Here is a 19,910-nt window from a genome sequence, read left to right as displayed (position 1 = left end):
GTAGACTGTGACATTGCACGGTTATGTGTTCTCGCGAGAGGGCGTTCACATACAGTATTCATACCGCAGCCACAAGCTCAGGCTGGACCTCGCTCGAAACAAGCGTTTCCCAGCTTCAGGGCAAGGGAACAAAACAAATACGCGACCATCATAGACCTCTGATGACGGACGACCAAGTAAAAGCTGCATATCAGGATGTAGCTAGCAAGCATAGCGTGTGCGGCCATTGCAACTCGAGAGGCTCAGAGCTTGCGATGAGCATTGCACATAAGACACCACCCTAGATCAGACACTTGCATTGTGTTCTCGGATGGCTTCTTCTGCTTGAGACGTTACTTAAATAGTCACGACTCCCATACGCGTTTATCGACAGTAACATAAGCCCCTCGCAGCCGCACCATGAGCCGGTCGGTCTAAGAAGACCCAGCAATCTACACTGGAGAGTTCCATGTTTCAATAGGAGCCAAGCCGGTTGAAACCGCCGGTTTTTACCAGTTGGAAATTGCGTCGACTTGACAACAAACGCTGTACAAGGTGGCCAAAGTGATGCTCAGCTTGAATTCGAAAATCACTTTCGACAATCACCCGACACCCCGCCCAAGCCCTCGAATCACATCGCATTGCGCGATGTACACTGGCATCTCCCTTATGGAACAGAAAAGATTGAAATATGGGTGTATATGTCATCTATCGGATCCGTCCACGACATCCTACAAGTACATTGCTTCGCTTCCTCTTCTAATTTCGTTGTAACACGTTTCAATATCCTTCTTCCTTCCCTCGCGACACCAATTATCCCCACCTCACAGGACAAGCCTGGCAGGCTCCTCCTCGAGAATGATCTTGACCCTCTCCAAAAACACCTTGGCGCGCTTCTCGTCGCCCTTGGGGACCGTCAGGCTGAACAGGTTGCTTCCAGACGAGATGCTCTCGGCCGCAGCGGTAGCAGCCGTAGCCGCGATCGCCTTCTTGGGAGCGGGAGCAGCCTTCTTCGGCGCGGCGAGGATGTCGTAGATGTCGCTGCTGCTACGTCTGGGGGCAGCCACAGCGCGGGGCGCGGTGAAGGACGCCTCGGGCAGCGCGGAGATCTGGGGCAGGTAGTATCCCCTCGTACCGCGGGGCGCGAGCTTGTGCAGGCCGAGGACCTGGTTGAAGAGCTCGTCGGCGGTGGGCTTGCGGGCGGAGGGCGGGAGGTCGTCGTTGGCGACCTCGGCGGCGCGCGCGACGAAGGTGGACACGGGCATGAAGACGCCGAGCGACTTCTGGATGCGCTTCTGCGCCTCGAGGACCTTGTACAGGGAGACGGGGAGGGCGATCTGCGTCTCGGCCGGGGGCGCGGGGCCGGCGGGGGCAGGCGCGGCGGCCGCCTTCTTGGGCTGCTCCTCCTTCTTGGGCGCGACCTTGATGTTGCTGAGGTCGAGGTGCGACAGCTTGGTGGCGTGGCTCATGAGCTTGCCCGGTGTCTCGGCGTTGATGGAGCCCAGGTAGGCGAGGACGTCGCCCTTGAGCAGGCGCCCGGCGGGGCCCGTGGGCTCGATGCGGCTGACGGTGTCCTTGTCGAGGCCGTGCTCGTTGACGAGGTGCTGGACGGAGGGGTAGAGGGGGTACCGCTGCTCGCGGGGCTCGCCGGTGTTCTTCTTCTGAGCCTGGGGGGCCTCGCGGCGTTCGGAGGTGGCGCTCTTGGGGGCGGCTTCGGACTCGGCGGGCTTGGAGGAGGCGGACTTCTTGTTCTCTTCGGCGGGGACCTCGAGGGAGGAGAGGTCGTCGCCGGGCTCGGCGATGACGGCGATGCGGGTGCCGACCTGGACGGCCTTGGCGCCGTCGCCGGTGGTGATCTTGAACATGACGCCGTCGTCCTGGGCCTCGACGTCCATGGTGGCCTTGTCGGTCTCGATCTCGAGGAGGACGTCGCCGGCGGAGAAGGACTCGCCCTCCTTGACCTTCCAGCTGGCGATGTTACCCTCCGTCATGGTCGGGGACAGGGCGGGCATGGAGAAGTTCTGCGCGGCGAGGCATCGTGCTGAGGATCGGAAGCCTGTAATGTGACGAGGGAAGGGGGTGTCAGCTCCGCGGGTTCGGATGGTTCTGAGGTATTCTGAAAAGGTCCCTTTCGTCCAAGATGTAGGCAAAAGAGCCGCATCGGACTTTAGGTGTGGCAGCTTTACGGACCTCTAGTCTCGGCGGGGACTCTCCGGCCAACCACCCTCGCCGAGAGACGACACGCCGTCGCAAGGGAAGCCATCTCTCTCTCTATGAGCTATTATCCTCCTTCAGACTGACCCGGACGTTTGGAAGAAGAGGGCGGGGGAGGCACGGCTGCGTGGTGGTTTCGTCGTGGACGCAATTGAAGTCGGGCGTGGTCGGAGAAAGAAGGGATGTGAAAGTGGGTTGAGAGATTGTTCCTTCTCGTCGCGCTGGCTGGAAAAGACTACCCCCCCGGTCTGCGGATATCTTTTTTTCGACTGCAAAATTGTCGAGACACACTGGAGCTTTGGCGTGAGCTACGGCATCCACCTGTTGGGATTTCCTCAAAAAAAAAGCCCACGTTGCGCACGGACCGGGCGCCTGTCTGGGCGATTCTTGTTGGCTCATTGGCCGCCGTTGAACCAGGCAAGACCAGATGAACGAGGTACGTACCCCCGACTACTCGTGGGTGCGCGGTTTTGATGTCCCGACTTTCGGGAATAAGGCGATAGCGCGAGCCAACAAACAGTTTGGCGCCGTATCGTTGCGCCGGGCTCCGAGAGAACGAATCCCTGTTTGCAGATTGGACCGTCGCATTGGCCGTTGCGGGCCCTTTTCGAGAAAGCTCGGGCCCGGATCCTGGTCTCCACTGAATTTTTCGGGATAGCTTCATCCAAAAGTCGCTGCGGCTCCGTGTGGTCTGACGACGTCGAGAAGTCAATTGAGCCCCCAGCTCACAGGTGCGCACCTCACGATCTACTGCTGTTTCACCAATTGACTTCCTACAGGCTACACACACACACACACAATGGCCGCCTTATCAAGGGGCTTCGCCCTCCGTCTGCCCCTCCTCCCACGAACCCTCGCCAAACGACCCCTCCACTCCGTCTCCCGCTTCACGACGAGCACGACCCTCCGCTACGCCAAACCCGCGCCCAAAAAGTCGCCGATACCAAAGACATCATCCTCCGCCTCCCCCACCACAACCGCAGCCATCCCGGCAGCAAAACCTCACGCCCCCGCGACCGCCCAGCAGCAGCAGCTGCTGCAGCAGCAGCTTCTCCAGGCCACGAACCCCGCCGCCAGCCGCCTCCTCCAGGCCATCGCGGCCAAGGGCACGCCCACCCTCCTCTACGAGGCCGGCTCCCACTTCTGGATGAAGCTGTCCACCTGGGGCGCCGCGACCATGTTCTACGGCTACGCCATCATCAACTACGGCTTCTTCCGCGACTTCGTCGCCGAGCGCGCCGACCAGCTCGGGCCCTGGGTCACCTGGGCCTTCATCGGCGGCTGCATCGCCACGACGGGTTTCGGCTCCTACTTCTTCCGCGCCTCGCACAACATCGTCAAGAACATCCGCGCCCTGCCCACGGCCAAGATCCCCCCGGGCGAGCTGCCGCGCGGCATCGACCCCAAGACGACCCCCGTCCTCATCGAGATCAACGTCAAGCGCATCCTGCCGGGCATGCCCAAGAGGGTCGTCGTGCCGCCGCACAGGGTCGTGATTCCGTACAACGTGTTCCAGCCGCTGAGCCCGTTCAAGCCGTTGCAGAATATGAAGGCCGAGAAGGAGAAGGAGCGGAAGGAGAGGAAGGCGGCGCGCGATTACGACCGGGAGCACCTCATGACAGTGCCGATCCGGCACGCGGGACGCGGCATGAAGTCTGCGTGGTTCGGGATCCAGCGGGCGTTGACGAAGACGGGGTTCATGAGGTTAGAGGCTGGGGGCATGAAGATGAAGCTGGATGTCGCTTCGGGGTGGGCGCTGGACCAGGGACGGGCGATAGACAGCTTGGTCACCATTGAGAAGAAGTCAAGGACTTGACATGGTGGCAGATTAGGATTGTGAGCATATGTACAACACTGTATCAGACGAAAGCATAGACTTGGATGGCAGCGTAGTCTTCAACGCAATGTTGGCGGAAGACTGCCTATACTACATGACCGTGGCCAGAGACACCACAAAAGAATCACGAGAAACCAACTCGACAGTCACTCTGGGCCTCACGACATGTCTCAACCCTCTCTGGGCTGAAAACTGTTTCCCCCAAAAACACTTCAACTTCACCTGTATCAGCATGTGGTTTCCGTCAGAGTCTCATGCAGCAGACATTCCAATAAGCAAAGCCATCGACGCATCGTCGATCCTCAAAGGCACGACATCCTATCGTTTAAAAAAGCCCGCAAGTGCCATGCAGCCTCACACAAAACGACCCCTCTATAGCGCAGAGACACCGCCGTTATAGATCTCGATCTCACCGACGGAAATGGCGCCTTCACAACATAGAATTCACAACTGCCTTGGCCGGAGCAACGTCGAAGCACCGTACCAAGGCAGTGGCCACTTCAGACCGCTCACGAGTGCCCCTCCATCGCCAGCGCGCGCTTCACTCACGGGATGGTCGTGGACGGTCGACGGGTCTGGACGACAGCCGGAGGGGCAGAGAAGCCACCAGACGCAGATCGCCAACATGCCCCTGATCGCTTCTCGCCCGTCCCTGATCATCGCCGTTCGACCAACGTGCCATTTTTGGCATCACGCCTCGCCTCATCTGCGGAGCGCACCGAGCACCAGAGGTACCGTTGACACCCGGAGACAATTCCGACGACCCAATGGCGACAGGGTTCTTGCAATATCCATGGGGCTGAACATGGGAAATGCAAGAGAAAAAAAAAAAACTGGAAGCATGCCGTACGTGGACGAAATAGCGGCGGGCGATCACAAAGAGGGGACTCGTTACTGGCGCAAATCGGCAGCAACACTACGAGATCGATCGTGATCCGGGATGAAGTGGCTAGTTAGTGGTCGTGTTGGTTGCCGTGGTGGTTGGAAAAAGTTGGCTGCTAGCTGTCAGTCCCACTTGGTAGGTGGGATAGAACGGTTGCTGGCGATCTATGGCGGTCAGTCAGCCTCATGGCGCAACTCGCAAAACGAGGCTATCCCTGTCTGCCAAAGCCACGTCGAACTCGGATCAACAAACATTCCCTCCAGGGGCAACTGAAGAAATGCAGGACTCGGACGAACCCACCGACACATGTAGAACATTTGTCTCTGCCCAGAGGATGTCGATCGCCTCATCCTGGAGGGGGACGGATGCGGGGTATAACTTTCAGGTGAAGCCATTCCCAGGTATCCGTTACGGTGTACGAATATGGCGAATTGACCGGCGCGCTTGCTGAGCGGTGTGATGAGCGACTTCTCGTGAAGCAGGATTGGATGCCAAAACTCAGCCTCCGCAGTCAGATCAAGTGACAGAAAGTGTTGGTTGGACTGCCGCCATCTCGGGGTCGCCTACCACCCCGCCATGGAGTATTCCAACAATGCCGTCATCGAGGTGGTCCTCGACCGGGTTGCCCATCAGCGACGAGTGAGCGATAATGTCTGCCGCCGATGGACCCACCGAATTGGGTGGAACATGGCCGGCGCCATGTCATTATCGACTGCTATCGCAGGGCGGGCGTCTGCTGGCGGACGGAGCCATTGAATACGGAGTACGTAAGGCAGGGAGGGTAGGGGACGTGCAGACAGGACTCGATCGCATTCTCCACCTCCGAGATCGCGGCTCCGGGCAGCAGCATGGGACGAGGAAAGCCGTTAAGTGCCTGATTTGAGTGACTGCATGATCCCTTTTCCGGTCGAAGGAAGAGGGCACGAGGCACGGGACACCGCAGCGAGGGGATTATGTGCGTTGCACGACCGAAAAACGCCTCTCACAAACATGCGGTTTGCATTTGCGGTGTGGGAAATTGCGAGACGAGGACGACGGGGTCCTTGCCTTTGCGCGTGTGTAATAACCGTGTTGGGTGCGGTGCATTAGATCAATAGAGTCAGCGTGTGTCGAGCATGAGGCGATGGATGGGTTCCCCGCGATCCCTCATCACAGCATGACGCCCGTCATGCTTCGTGGTGTTGAGGTCAGATCATCAGCTCCTGATAGTCGAACCAATTCATACGATGCCCGCAAAAGAAACAAAACACAGCAGAACTGGCCTGTTGACGTGCGAAAGCGGAGAGGTGGTAGCGCAAGACAAGGTCCGGGGTGTGGCAGTTTTGCTGTGTGGTGCAGAGTTCCGAGATGAGTAGTGTGGGGGGCCACCCGGGTAGAGGCGCGAGACCGCTGCCGAGCCGAATAAGAAACTTGAAATGCGCATCTGAGTGTCTAGATGCCGCTCTAATGAACAGACGGACGCAGGCTGTCCATAGCTTTGGAGAGGAGAAGAAGGAGAAGGAGGAGACAGAAGAGAGACTGGCGGAGCGTGTTTCGGTACTTGCACCGAGAAACCCACGTCAGGCGGTAGGCGGCAGTAGAAACCCAGGATGGAGTAAAGTAGTTGCATGAGGTCTCCGCAAAGGTTAAGGTTGTGGTCGTCGTCGTCGGCCGCTTCGCAAAGGTGGATAGAACCAGCCAAAACGACGTCGAAAGGCGTCTATTTCCGGCGTACGTATTGCCGTGGCTCAAGTCGACAAGGCGTGGTGAAGGCGGGAATGGCGTTTGGTTGGCCGCAGCCAACGGCCGTCGCCAATTCCCCACGAGATCGAGGGGCATCCCAAGGGTCCAGATGGCCCCTCCTTGTCATGAGCCGATAGCAGCACAGACCACCATCGCCGAATCCCTGTCTCTCTCACTAGGACGGCTTGGGAATAGCGTCATCCAGTACGAGTGGAACGAGGCCCGTAAACCCATGTTCATTGTGGCCTGCGATATCCACTCGCGGTCTTGCTTGCATGAGAGGTGTGCGAATGTGCAGGAAAAAGAATTTTTGCGACGGAGCGGTGAGCGAGCAATCGGCGTATCGCCTTGCCCCTACGAGCCACACAATCTGCGAGACGAACGCTGCGAATGTTCCGCATTCCTTGCCTTTCATTAAGCGGTTGCATCTTCAAATCATGTGCCTTCCAGAGGATCTTCAGGGTTCAAGCAGCCTTGTTTGGTTGTGTCTCGTGAGATATGGACCTGGCGCGAGTAGCGCCGCGAGAAGCAGGGCAGGATTCGGATACGTCTCGTCTTGTCGGAACGGGGCGTGACCAGGGGTGGGACGCGTCGAGGTTATCCGGATACTGGATATTCTTTGCGCCGAATCCGACTGACCGACGAACGACAACGTCGGTCCCAGGCTTTGAGTTTGATATCCAACGTCAGCTCCAACGGATGCAATGGCTCCCGCTGCGGCTATACCAAGCAGCTGAAAAAGCATGGGATGGCATGGCGAAGATGCAGTAGCTCAGCGAATGGCTTGAACTTTACGTCAGCGTCATGGTTGTAGAACGCCCGCCATGCTTCCGTGGAGTTCCCAGTCCCGGCCATGGCGTGTCGTTTGGCGTGCGTACGTCGGTGGGCTTTTCTGATGGCTGACGATGACCCCTCGCTAGCCGCCGCGAACGGAATTCCCATCTCTTGCGGTCGACAAGTCGAATTCCTGGGTGCGATATTCGGTCAGGTATGGACCCTGCAGTCCTGATCCGGCGAGATCGACGGATGCTCGGCAGTCACCGCTTAACGGTGAGCATGAAGAGACGACTCACGGTCAAACGTGAATCGCACAGTTGGCCGATCTCTCTTGGCCGGCGAGTCAGCGGTCCCCGGTCCCCAGACCTCCAGCCTCGCATGGCCGGCATCTGATTGGCCAGCACCCCGTTACACGGATTAAGCCATGGATGGCCACATGCGCCGCTGCTCCCTGGTGTGTGCTTGGCATCGGAACCAAGTCCAAGACCTTTTGGAGGCGGTGGTTGGCCGCCAGTGCACTGGCCTGTCTCTTGTCTTTTCTCTCTCCAACATTTCTGTACACAGCATACTCGACCGGGCAGCAGCTGTCCGCATTCCTCGAGGTCTGGCCGCAGATGGGCCCGAATAGGATGCAGAAAATGTCTGATATGTCAAATGATTTTTCCCCGTACCTGGCGTTCAGGTCATGTCGCGAGAGTTGAAGACCGGACGGATAGGCGACCTCGTTTGGTCTGGCCCTTGTTTCACTGATATGGACGACGATGGGGTTGACAGCGTCGAATGAGGAAACGGCATCTGACAAGCCGCACCCTCCATCACGTCGTTAGGCCCGAGATGGCTGTACCACCTGCATCTCCACCGCCTCCTGGCGACGACCCCAACCAGAGGCATCCCTGGGACGAGCCTCAAGTGCCTGATGATCGCTTCTCTCGTGCCTGGGTCAGCGCAAAGCGCCCGCGACAGCTGAGATATTGTACTGACTCGCCAGCAGCGATTGCGCCTTCCGGCCTCGCCAATTTGTTCGTCCAACGTCAGTTTCTAACTACGCGACCAAACAGGCGGACCGTCGTTCGTTCGTGGCGGCGGAAAGGGGCGACGAACCGACTCACAATCGGTGGTGTCGCAGGCCCAGCCACGCCCACATGACGGTCTCTCCAGGTCTCTCACCAGTTCCCGCGCGGGGCATGGCGCTGAGGCTGACCCTCCCAGACGACTCCTGTCATGGACAGCTTTAATTCCGTGTAAGAAGACAAGGTCAGCGTTGCAACCACCACGCGAGACATTGGACTCTCTTCATTATCGTTGCCGAATGTCGTTCATGCTGCATGAGGAAATCTCTGAATCTAGGCCATTGCAACAGGAGCCGGAGCAGAGAAGCGGTAAGGGTGAACACGGCGATGCGAAGGCGCAAAAGGTGCCGCCGTTGCAACTCGCAGAGTATGAGGTTCGTCGCGGCGCATGGTGGCATACCCCCCAAGGTAGGAATGGCAAAGGAGGGGCAGCAGCGCGGCATCGAGCATAGGGCAGACGACGAGGCGGCTGGCGGTGTTGAATGAGTATTCGTCGCCGACCACCCATTCAAGGTTGCCTGTCGAAAGTTGGTGTAGTGTATCCGCGCAGAGTGCAGTCCAAGTCTGGCATGTATCATCTACCTCGAAGAGACAGACACACGTTTGGCTGGCTCGAGCACACACACACACACACACACACACTCAGATGCAACCACCCGTGAGATGGTCGGCCGTGCACTCCGCCGGCTGACCGACACTATTGCTACGGTCTGGTCCAAGGTCTCATCGGGGTCCTGGTCCCGTATGATTTCTTCGTAGATCCGTCGCGAATCTGACATGTAGCTATTCGCAGATTGAGGCGGCGACGATGGGGAACGAGTCCACAATGATGAATGCCGAGGCCGATGCAGTTATGTAAATGCGTGCCGGCGTCCCCTGCTCGATGATGGCTGCGGCTGCTGCTGCTGCTGCTGCTGCTGCTGCTGCCGCCGTCAGTGGTGGCCCTGGTGTGCGCCGGTGCTGCGGTATGGAGACAACGACGCAGTTTGACGATGATTTGTGACGACGGAGGGCATGCTTGTAAGGCCGCCGCATGAGAGCGTAGTGTGGCCGCGGGCGTGGGAAAAACTGGAGGGCCCGACGAATGGCGGCCTGGAATTGTGGACGTGCCAACGTGGGGAGACGACGACGACGACGACAGAGTGCATGAGGGAGCGTGCACGATGATATTTCCACGCGCGACAGCCACTGTTGGTTTTTTTTTGATCCCTCCCGTGATTTGCTGCGGTTGCGACACCAGCAGCACCTCAGCCAATGAGCGGGGCACGACGATCCTGCTGTGGAAGGAGAGCGGCAGAAGACAGAGAGTCAAATGGCATGGTGTGGTGTGCGTGTGGCCCGAATGGAAGGGAATGCCTCAAAGTGGCAGCGACAAGGTCGTCAAAAGGTAAGGTGGGGTGGAGGGGAGGGGGAAGAAGGGGACGGCGGGGGAAAAAAAAAAAAAGACTGGAGGGTCCCCTTCCTCGAGACGACCGGGATTATCGAAGGGTTGGAGGCAGGATGACATGCCATGGCAGCGACAAGAGGCCACAGCCGTTGCGGTCCCCACGCTCCACGCTCCCAAATCCCAATCAAGCCGTATCAAAAGCTCGGGCTGGTGGAGGTATGACATAATTGTGCCCATTCCCGCCCAGGGTGTGTTTTCCCACTGGCTGGCGCCCACGGATATCCTCCGTGGTGGTGACGGCACCTTCATGACACTCGGTCTCTTGCTACTGGGCACTCTTCTTTTCTGCAGTTTCCAGTGCGTCGTCCTGCGTCGTGCTAAGGAGTCGGGCCCTATGTGACGGGAGTCGATGCTGCGACGAAGAACGCTGCATGCAATGCAGGGAGGTGGACCGCAGAGGGGAGGGGAGGAGGATTTCTTGTTAGTAAAATAGTGACGACGGACACGGGGGTCGTGAGAGAAGCCATTACTCGATAGACGTCCGGCGCCGCGTAGCCATTGGACGGCGGGCGGAGTCGCAGGAAGTAAGGGATGGAGCACGATCGCCGGGCGGAAACCAGCGGGACGCACAATTCTGTAACGGGGGTGGTCATTTTGGGGCTTGGAGAAGGTAAAGTGTAGATCGCATCTCCAGTTCCCATTCTCGGCGCCGGACGGAGCAGCAGGGCCTTCGGGACGGCGGGGGGTAGAGGAGGAGGGGGAGTCAATCGCACACGCCAAAGAAGGAACGCAAGTTGCAGTACCTAATCAACGACAGCCATCGAGTTGCAAGTAGAGCAAGGAATGGCGTGGTAGGCAATTAGGATGAGGATCGTAGACGGCGCCGCGCACTTGTCATGCCGTCCTGGTTCGTTCTTGGAATAGTAGCGGCGTCGGGTCCGAAGGCGATGGGCTTTCTGCGGAGGCGAACGGTTCGGTAGTTGGGTTGGCCAAGGAGGAAAAGTATCTTTTTTCAAGAGGCTGTTATTTTGGACCGTTCATGTTTGAGGCGCATAGGTAAAATCTGGGATTGATGAGTGAGTGGCATGGCGTTCGTCGGCTTGTACATAGAGACACTGTAATTCGGCGCCAAGCTCATCCAGATTTAGTGTTGTGCCAATACCACACCCGCGACGACCAAGAAATGTTTCTCTTCCCCAGGTTTTGTCTCTTCAGCCCTCTGGAATTCTAAATCTGTAGTGGCAAACATTCAATCTAAGGTTGCGCGTGGAAACCGGAAACCGAACACTGCAGATAGATGATCTGGCGTCGCAACGGGCGAGTTTATTTTGTTCTATTTGCATCTCTACCGTCTATTTCGACGGGGCCTTGCCGTTTTGTTTTTAAAGTGCGGCTGGGCCGTGATGCTGGTTTACTTCATATACGTGATGTCGAATTGATTGAGTGCAATTGTCGCGGACAGAAAAGACGAAGAAAGGATGCAGAGTCAGTCAAATCGATGCGTGACGAGATATCAATATCGTGCATCAACTATCGTTATCAGAATCCAAAGAATCAATAGCAGACGTTGCATATGGAGACGGGATTGGCAGAAGCAAGCAAGGCGCAACGCTCTTCCTGAGGCCCGGCACGACGACATGTCCATGTCCACATCAGCAATTCAGCAGGCTCGCTGGCTGTCCGTACAAGGTACATTCGTCGACGGACGAGTGGATTCGACATGGCTGCCCTGCCCACGCTCATCTGGCGACGCTAAAACTGACGAGCGCAGCGCGCACGGACAGGAGCAACAGAGCCAGTGAGATGCTCACACAACTCCCAGGGCTCTCGGTGCAAGGCCAAGACCAAGCCTCCCAGGCGCTTCCTGGGCCATCGCTGACGGTTGAGTGCAACTGCAAAGGAAGGCCCTTGTTTTTTTGATGATTTTTTTCCCCTCGCCAATTGAGAATCCCCTTAGCTGCTGTAGTGGGGGGCAGCCTGCCAGCACCGGGGTCCCTTAGCGTGGGACATGGGACGACCGTGCTGGGGCCTCGAGTGGACCGACGAAACAGGCGATGAAAAGACGAAATTGATCTCTCCGCCACGATCCAATGTCGTTGTGACAATCCATGCCGGCCCCGGCGCCGCTGGACGGCGCAGACGCGTTTGCAATTTTACTTGCGCCGATGCTTTGCTTTTGCAGTCTGCGCTATTGATGATCCGTCGCCGGCATCGTGATATTCGACATGCAGCCCGGTACTACAGACGCAGGCAACACACGCGCCAATGGGTCAATGGCTGGCTAGCACTATTGACAATGGCCAGGAGTAGGACCCTGAGATGCCTTCCAGTAAGGTGCATCTCGCCTACCATTGGCCGTCGAGCTAATGCCGCACGTATCCGTACCGCACCCAGGCACTCCTCACGCACTCAATAGCCCAGGGCAGCAGATTATGCTTCCTCATCCCATCGTTCCGGCACTGTCAACAAGGTGCGTTGTCGCGCGTCGGATGACGGAAAGGAGCAGCAGGACCACAACCCACAACACACGATCCACGGGCTTGGAGACACAACGGATGGCATCATTCTGCATCGGTTCGCAGCTTCGCATTGCCAACGTGGAGGCCCAGATATCAGACACCATGGCGTAATCAGGCTATTCGCAACGGGCAACAGCATTGCGGTAATGTCCTGCGCATGACGGCTTGACGATGGCTGCTGGAATGCGTTATCAACGGCCCGTGGTCGAGTGGGCTTGGCTCGCCTCCACGTCGTCTTCGATGCGCGGGGGACGGACCTTTAGGGCCTTTTGGCAGACGGAAGACAATAACAAATCTTCGGACGACCCGCGGAGAATAAGAAGCAGACAGATGGACGCAGCAACGGGCAACCCGTCAACAAAAACAACGACTGTCATGTGTAAACAAAAGGAAATGGTAGCGGTTGGACTCGCTCGGAGACCCTTGATGCTAGTTTGCATGAACAAAATGAGGTGGAAATACACACCAGCCGGACCCGAGGCCGAACGACGAGTCGGGGGAGCGAATTGGCTTTCGCTCATCGCATGGCTGTTGCTCTTATCTCGCCCGGCCTCCCACGTCTTTGGAGTGCCCCGAGATCCCAATGCGCTGGATCCGGATGGGGTTGCGATGATGTGATTGTCTCGTGTGAAGGGAATGCCGCGCCTCCCAAAACATCCGGACTGTTGTTATCGTCCACCTTGTCGACGAATTCCAGAGGCATGGACGAGGCGAAATGAGAGCCAGCGGCGGTCTACGTTTGTAGACGAGACCAACGACAATTTGATATTGCCGGGGGGAGAGACAGTGATGTTTTTTTTTTTTTTCCTTGGTGCTGGTCTGCCTCTTGTCCCCTCGTTGCTGCTCGTCGCTTGTCACACCTTTGGGGCCAAGCGCAAGCCCCATCCGCAAGCCAGGGTCGCTGGTCGGTCGACCCCTGGTCGCACCCCCCCAGAGGCCCCAAGTGAGCTCCGAAGTCTCGGCGACAAACGGGCGAGGACTTGTACCAGAGACAAGCCTGGCGACTTCGCACCCTTCGACTGTAAGTCAGTCTAGAGTGTAAACGATAGCGTGCAGCGAACAATCGCGTGTCTTCGCAGGCGTTCCATTCCTCCAAATGGCGCCGCCCGTGTCATCTGACGACCGACCGCGCCCGCACCGCACACCTCTTCCTGTCGTCGTCCGGCCACCGGGCGAAGGATGGCTAGAGGCGCAACACGATGGCTGTTTTGACTGTTTTCATGCGTGCTGCCACGGAGAATTAGAAGCGAGGAGACGAACCACCAAAAAAAAAAAAAAAAAAAAAAAAAAAAAAAGCAAAAAAAAGCACAGGAGGCCGGTAGGGGCTCGTCGACGATCCGGCCGTGCGCCGGAGCCGTTGACGGATTGGACGCTTATGTAGCTCTCTGTCTGGAGCCCGTCATATCGATTATCTGGAATACGATAACGCGTCGTCAAACACACGTGCATATCATCTTAGGTCTCTGGGTGTTTTCGGACATGTTATGTGGGAAATAGGGGAGAAAGAGGAGCCGGCAGACGGGGGGCGGCTTCGGGGCGTGGAGATGGTGCGGCATCATGACCGAGTCGAGACAGTGGACGACGAGTTGACTCGAGTCGTCGGCACTGGGCCTACACGAGGACGGGGGCGACCGGGGGAACACGGTCAAGGGCCACGAGATGGGATACCGGGGGACCATAGACGCGATGTCTCTCATTGAATGTGGGATGGCAGGCAAAGATGGACAGACGTACAAGAAGAGAAAAAAGAAAAAGGCGACGATGGCCGGGGAAAGAAAGGCCAGAATCAATTCGAATCAAAGGGGAAATGCAAAATGCAGCGGAAGTGTGGCCGGCGCCGCATGCCGCGCTTGCGATGCGGATGGGATGCACGTCTGAAGGTGCAAGTCAAACAAGACGTGCAGCGCAGAGGCAGAAGAATGTGATGAATGGATGGATGATCGAATAGCGAGAGACAAACAGAAACAGCCGGAGCCTGCAAGAGAGAGCACATGCAGACCGTAGGCAGGCTGTGAGCCCAATTATTGGCTGAGACGCCGGGGGGTTGAGACTTTTGGGGAAGGCAGTTGGCGGGCAAGACGAGCAGCAGCAGCAGCAGCAGCAGCGACATGAGGCGGGCAGGAGGCGGGAGCTGCAGCATCGTGAGTTTCTGTGTGCCATCTGTAGTTATCTGGCCTTCCTGGCTGCCCAGTGCCTGCCTCTGTCGTGGGCTTCGTTATCCGAAGACAGAAAGCGGCAGCGAAGAAAAAAAAAAAAAAAAAAAAAAAAAAAAAAAAAAAAAAAAAAAAAAAAAAAAAAACCCAGTAGCGGAAGGAGACGCTCAACCAACCAACAAGACAAAAAGAGAGGCAGCAGTCGCAGTTGCAGTCGAAATGGAAAGGCCCATCTCGCATCCTCCTCCTCCTTCCCAGATGTACTGGACGAGTGAAGTACCGGGTACTTTCAACCTTCCTCTGCGTCTGCTCTTCCTGTCTTTCTCTCTTCTGTGCTCACCAGCGACAGACCCGCCGCCTCAAAGCAGGGGTGTCCCTAGCTAGTGCTAATCGCTCTGCATCTGTCTGTCTGTCTGTCTGGTCTGTCGTCTCTCGCAAGTTCGAGCTCCATCTTTCCCGCCGTCTTCCATCGTCAACCGCCTTCATGCAGTGCAGCCTCTCACACCCACACTCACTGGCACTGGCAGCGGCACTGGTTTCTCGCCTCTTCTCGCTGCTGCCGCTGGCGAACCGTCCTTGGCGCCTCGACTGAAGGGTGCAGGGTCGACTAGAGCGCGATGCCTGTGAGGGTGCTCAGGGTAGGTGCTGGGGGTATGCCAGTCAGCTAAACCTCGCGCAGGGTCAGGGTTCTGGGATGCCTGTCTGTTGCCCAAATGCTCTTGTGGGTTCTCGTGAGTGGGCAACTCTCAACTGGCCTGTTCCCACTGCCATGGTCATATCCCATCGCCCATGCCCGCCTGGTGCTCTCCTCTCTCTCTGTGGTCTCCCATGTCCAGCCAGCCAGGGTGTCTGGAGCAAGGTCACCCGTCAGGGAAGGCTGGCTGCTGGTCTCTTTCTTCGCTGCAGGGTGTGGATACCGCGCGAAAAAAGGTGTGGGTGCTTGCTTGGTGCTGGACGATGGGATGGGATGGGATGGAAAAAAAGATGGATGTGGGTGTGGGTGGGCGGCGGCCTGGCGCTGCCTCTGTCTGGCTGGCGACGATGTGCACCACCCTGAGGAGCCAGAGAGAGAGAGAGAGGAGTCCACTGCCCGTGGATGGACAAGGTGTGCTTGGATGCGTGGGTTGGGTGCGTGGGTAAAGCGGTAGCAGTACTGGGGAGGTACTGGGCACCCTGCCCACCACCCACCACCCACCACCCACCCCCCGTCCGTCGTCTTCTTCCTGCTCTCCTACCTAGTCTCTCCCCTACTCTGCTAGCCTGCGTCTACTTGCTCCTGGCCTGGCACCTCAGCGCACTGGAAGAGAGAGAGAGGCAGGTTGACGACCATTTGTTATTATTAAACCCGGACCCCGTCCGACCACCCCCCTCGATCTAAGAAAGACCCTTTCCCTCACACTCCTTTCTCTGTATTGTGCAGAGTCGTCGAGAGGAGTTGGAAATAGCTTCCTCGACCCTCGAACCTTTCAACAAACATCCTCCTCCTCGTACGAGCCTCACCTCGCCTCGCAACGTACCGTACCGTATCGTACCTTATCGCCTCGCCTCGTCCGTCCTTCACTGCGACGAACACAATATCCCCGTCGGCCGACTCGATATCTGCGAGAGATAGAGAACCACTGTTCGCGGTGCTGCTTCTCTGTCCGTCACCACCACCACCAACAATAACTCGAGACAAGGTGAGTGTTCTCTCTTTGGATGGTTCTACTTTTGCGTTGCCTACTTCATGCCCAGAAACCAGAGGGAAAACAGAACAAAACCAAGACCACGGTTCACCACAAACTGCCCTTTTTTGCCTTTTGTACACAGCATTTTTGCCTCGCACCCGTGACTCCTCCCCTCCCGCCGCCTGCTTATCTCCTCGCCTCGTTTTTACGAGGGACGAGGACAACATCTGCCTTGCTGAGCACATCTGCGCGTTCTCGTCTGCAAATCCGTCTTGTCTCCCAAAAATTTGCCTGTCGTGTCTGCCTGTATTATCTATCGCCTGTCACTATTCACCAGCATTCGGCCGCCCCGTGTTTTCTCACTTCGACACACCTCACGTTCCCCCCAGAGTCGTCCTCGGCCTCTTGTCCTCCCCTTCAGAATTCCTGCGTTGTGAGACAAGACGGGCCCTGCAGCATCTGCAACGGGATACATCACTCGTGGCCCCTCTCACGAGCCAGTCCTGTCATCCCGACTGTACTGCCCGGCGAAGTATCGCAACGGCGCTTCCCTCTCCAGCAGAAAACCCCCCGCCCGACATCCTCAGAGTCACCTCATGGGTTTTCAGCCACGCAGCGACAACATACTAATCCGAGTTGCACTAGACTGCGGTAGAACCGGTCACGACTCAATTCCCCTCGTCCGACTCGCATAGCGGAATCTGGTACAAGAGTTGAGAGATTTCTCCTCCGACCATATTAGGCGCCGAGACTCGCCGTTCCCTCCTTTCCTCAACCCAGATACCCTACACCCAGTTATTGTTTTTGCCCCCGATGCGTCCTTGAAAATGGATTCTGAAGACGGGGAGTTGTTCATAAAGGTATGTCGCCAGATTTTCGTCTTATCGCTGCTTGGCTGTGCCGCCTCGCTATCTGTTCCGTCTTGCTCACGATATCTTCAGCAACTGGCCAGCTTCGTGCGCACGCACGAAAAGGCTCTCGCCAACGCCTTGCAATTCCGAAGACAGACCGCCCGCCATGGCGCCTCGCAGAGTGTCAGCTCGCTACCCACGCCGCAGTCTCCAGTCGTTCCCGAACGGCCATCGACCTCGGCTTCAACTTCGAGCGGCCTTGCATCCGCCCTATCTCTGGGCTCTCTGAACTTCACTTCGCACAGCGTAAAGTCTGCGAAGCTGGCCTTGACGCCTCACCATCTATTCTACCTACTTTCTCGATTCGAAGAACTCGCCATTCCTGTCGGCCCCATGAAGATTCGTCTCGAGAACCTCCACGATAGCTCTACATCCGCCAACTACGTTTCATTCCTTAGCAATACCCAACGATCCAGAAGCCGCGGCTCCGATGTCGGTTCCATACACTCCGTATCTAGTGTCCGCAGCGTCATGTCTGGCATGTCGGCTCTCTGGCAAAGCTTTGGCATCGGCGCCAGTATATCTGCCGCCAGAACAGAGCGACAAAAGGCTGCCATCCAGGCTGACCTGAAATACCTCTACTCGGCTTTCACCAAGATTCCGTGCCTGCGTCTCGCCCCCGATTGGCGTGCCCGCCTGATTCGCGGCTACGAAGAATTCCCGTTCGACTCTGCCGTACCACTATACGTTTTCAAGAACGTCCAAGCTCTGGAAGTCAACAGCATCGACTTTAGACAGTTCTTTGGCTGGGACAAGATGGCCGAGCAGCTTAGATCTCTCACTCTCAAGCGTGCCGGCGTGGAAGACCCCGCGGACATCCTTATCGACATTGTGCTCGACGACATGGACAAGAGGCGCAGGAGAAGTGCGAAGCAACAATCTTCCCCAACAACGCCTTGGCCCGCCAGTTCGAGTCCTCGTAGGAGTCCGACGCTCCCGCACGCAGAACTCCATAAGGCTACTTCAGCACCTGGTTCGCCGGACCCGCGAAGCTCTATCGGAGACCTCGGCATCGGCTCCTTGAACATGCACGACGACGATATGGCACCTGGCGAAGGTAGAAGGCCTTCTATCGCTCGCGCCGAGACCTTTGAGGCCATGTCACCGCCGAAGAGCAGGCCGCGCAGCAACTCGCCCACCCGGCCAATCAGCTCACGCAACCACTCGCACATGAGAGGCGGCCACAAGGTTCGTCGCTCCGGATCTGGTAGCTCGCAGTCGAGCCTGTCGGACTCGTGGCACCACAGCCGTACTGGAAGCTCATCAAATTTGTTGAACATGGGCATTTTGCCTGCGTCCAAGTGGCGCTTCCTCAAGCACCTTAGTCTTGCAGACAACTCCATGACCTCCATCCCGGCTACCAGCTTGGCTCCTCTCGCAAACACCCTCCATTCGCTGGACTTGTCGTCGAACCTGTTTACTCAGATTCCCGATAGTCTGGCCACCCTTACCGCCCTCCGCGCACTTAACCTCTCACACTGCATGATTGATGGGCTCCACTCCCTGACGCGCAATCCCCTCCCCGCCATCTCAGCCCTCAACCTCCGGGCCAACCGACTCCAGTCCATTGCCGGCATCGAGAAGTTGTACCCTCTCGAGCGTTTGGACCTGAGAGACAACCGCCTCTCTGATCCCTCGGAGCTTGCTAGACTTACCGGCATCCCCGACATTCGGGAGATCTGGGTCGAGGGCAACCCCTTCACTCGCACCCACAAGGACTACCGCATCACCATCTTCAACCTGTTCCGGAAGACTCCCGGCTACACTGAGGACATCATCATTGACAACTCCGGCCCTTCCTACTCAGAGAGAAGATACCTGGTCGAGCGTACTCCGGTGCCCGCCGCGGTCCCAGTTGTCAAGCCCGCCCCTGCCGACATTCCCGCCGTCGATGTCAGCAAGCCCGCCATCATCTACGACATTCCCAAGGAGGCGTCCGTTCTCCGTAAGGAGCGACCGGTTCCAAAGGCCGTCACTAGCGAGGTTAACACCAGCTCCACTCGTCGCCGTAAGACCCCTAAAAGGCGCATAGTGGATCTGTCAACATCTGATGGCACCCCAATCTTGCCGCCTGGTGTTGCACAGCTCCCGCCGACCGATGTCAAGGTCCTGGTTGCGGACGCCACTGCTACCGCAGCCGGGTCCGACAGCAACTACCGCATCTCCCAACCCCCCGAGGTTCCACCTCTGCCGTCTGCGGTGCTCTCCGATGGCCGAAAAGCCACCTCACAACCGGAAGTACCACGCATCGACACTAGCGTAGTCCCCGAGCTTCCTCCCATCTATACGACTCGCGAGACTCCGGCCGACTCCCAGGACTGGGACGTCAGTGGCGAGATGTATCGCAGAAAGATCGAGGCGCTACGGGACAAGGTTGGAAACGGCTACCTGAGCGTGCTCAGTGAGGAGGGCTGGGATCCCTCTCGCCCTCCAACATACACTGTCCCCGACTTCAGTCCAGCCTCGACTGTACGGCCTAGCCCTACAACACCCCGTACCGCCACCACCACTCATCACCCCCAGGCCATCCACAGTGGCCGCACTCTTGGTTAAAAAGTCACCTTTCCATGATACCCTTCATGATACCCCACCCCCCTCTTGAGGTTCAATTCTACACTGGGCTGCATTCTCGATTTCTCGTTTGCAGCATCGCATCTGGCATTGCCACGAGCATGGACTTGTCCACCCATTGTCTTATTCGTCATCTTTTTCCGAGCATGTTAGAGCATAGCGTACAAGGCGTTCCGGTTTCGCGGGTTCTTTCGTTCATCCCGCACTTTTCTTCTCCTTC

General features: G+C 57.5%; 4 protein-coding genes across 4 annotated transcripts; 3 read left to right on the top strand and 1 right to left on the bottom strand.

Annotated features, from left to right (window-relative positions):
* Positions 1 to 803: 803 nt before the first annotated feature.
* CGGC5_v007646 (Pyruvate dehydrogenase complex protein X component) lies at positions 804 to 2,242 on the bottom strand (the record flags this gene model as incomplete). The annotated part of the gene is made up of 2 exons (XM_032025028.1): positions 804 to 2,035; positions 2,170 to 2,242. 2 exons carry the CDS (start codon positions 2,240 to 2,242, stop codon positions 804 to 806), a joined length of 1,305 nt encoding a protein of 434 aa, XP_031878431.1.
* A 378-nt stretch (positions 2,243 to 2,620) lies between these two features.
* On the top strand, positions 2,621 to 4,009 carry CGGC5_v007645 (uncharacterized protein; the record flags this gene model as incomplete). The annotated part of the gene is made up of 3 exons (XM_032025029.2): positions 2,621 to 2,629; positions 2,852 to 2,924; positions 2,973 to 4,009. The coding sequence occupies 3 exons, from the start codon at positions 2,621 to 2,623 to the stop codon at positions 4,007 to 4,009; spliced, it is 1,119 nt and encodes a 372-aa protein (XP_031878434.2).
* An 11,573-nt stretch (positions 4,010 to 15,582) lies between these two features.
* Positions 15,583 to 16,903, top strand: CGGC5_v007644 (uncharacterized protein; the record flags this gene model as incomplete). The annotated part of the gene is made up of 3 exons (XM_066151884.1): positions 15,583 to 15,669; positions 16,154 to 16,220; positions 16,854 to 16,903. 3 exons carry the CDS (start codon positions 15,583 to 15,585, stop codon positions 16,901 to 16,903), a joined length of 204 nt encoding a protein of 67 aa, XP_066008813.1.
* A 132-nt stretch (positions 16,904 to 17,035) lies between these two features.
* Positions 17,036 to 19,672, top strand: CGGC5_v007643 (putative leucine-rich repeat-containing protein; the record flags this gene model as incomplete). The annotated part of the gene is made up of 2 exons (XM_032034354.1): positions 17,036 to 17,068; positions 17,150 to 19,672. 2 exons carry the CDS (start codon positions 17,036 to 17,038, stop codon positions 19,670 to 19,672), a joined length of 2,556 nt encoding a protein of 851 aa, XP_031886606.1.
* Positions 19,673 to 19,910: the final 238 nt, after the last annotated feature.

The sequence above is a fragment of the Colletotrichum fructicola genome (genome assembly GCF_000319635.2).
Source record: "Colletotrichum fructicola Nara gc5 chromosome Unknown KSG_Nara_v1_contig04, whole genome shotgun sequence".
In the NCBI taxonomy this organism is placed as follows: domain Eukaryota; kingdom Fungi; phylum Ascomycota; class Sordariomycetes; order Glomerellales; family Glomerellaceae; genus Colletotrichum; species Colletotrichum fructicola.
Note: the sequence above shows the minus strand (reverse complement) of the source record. Positions and strands in the feature narration are given on the sequence as shown.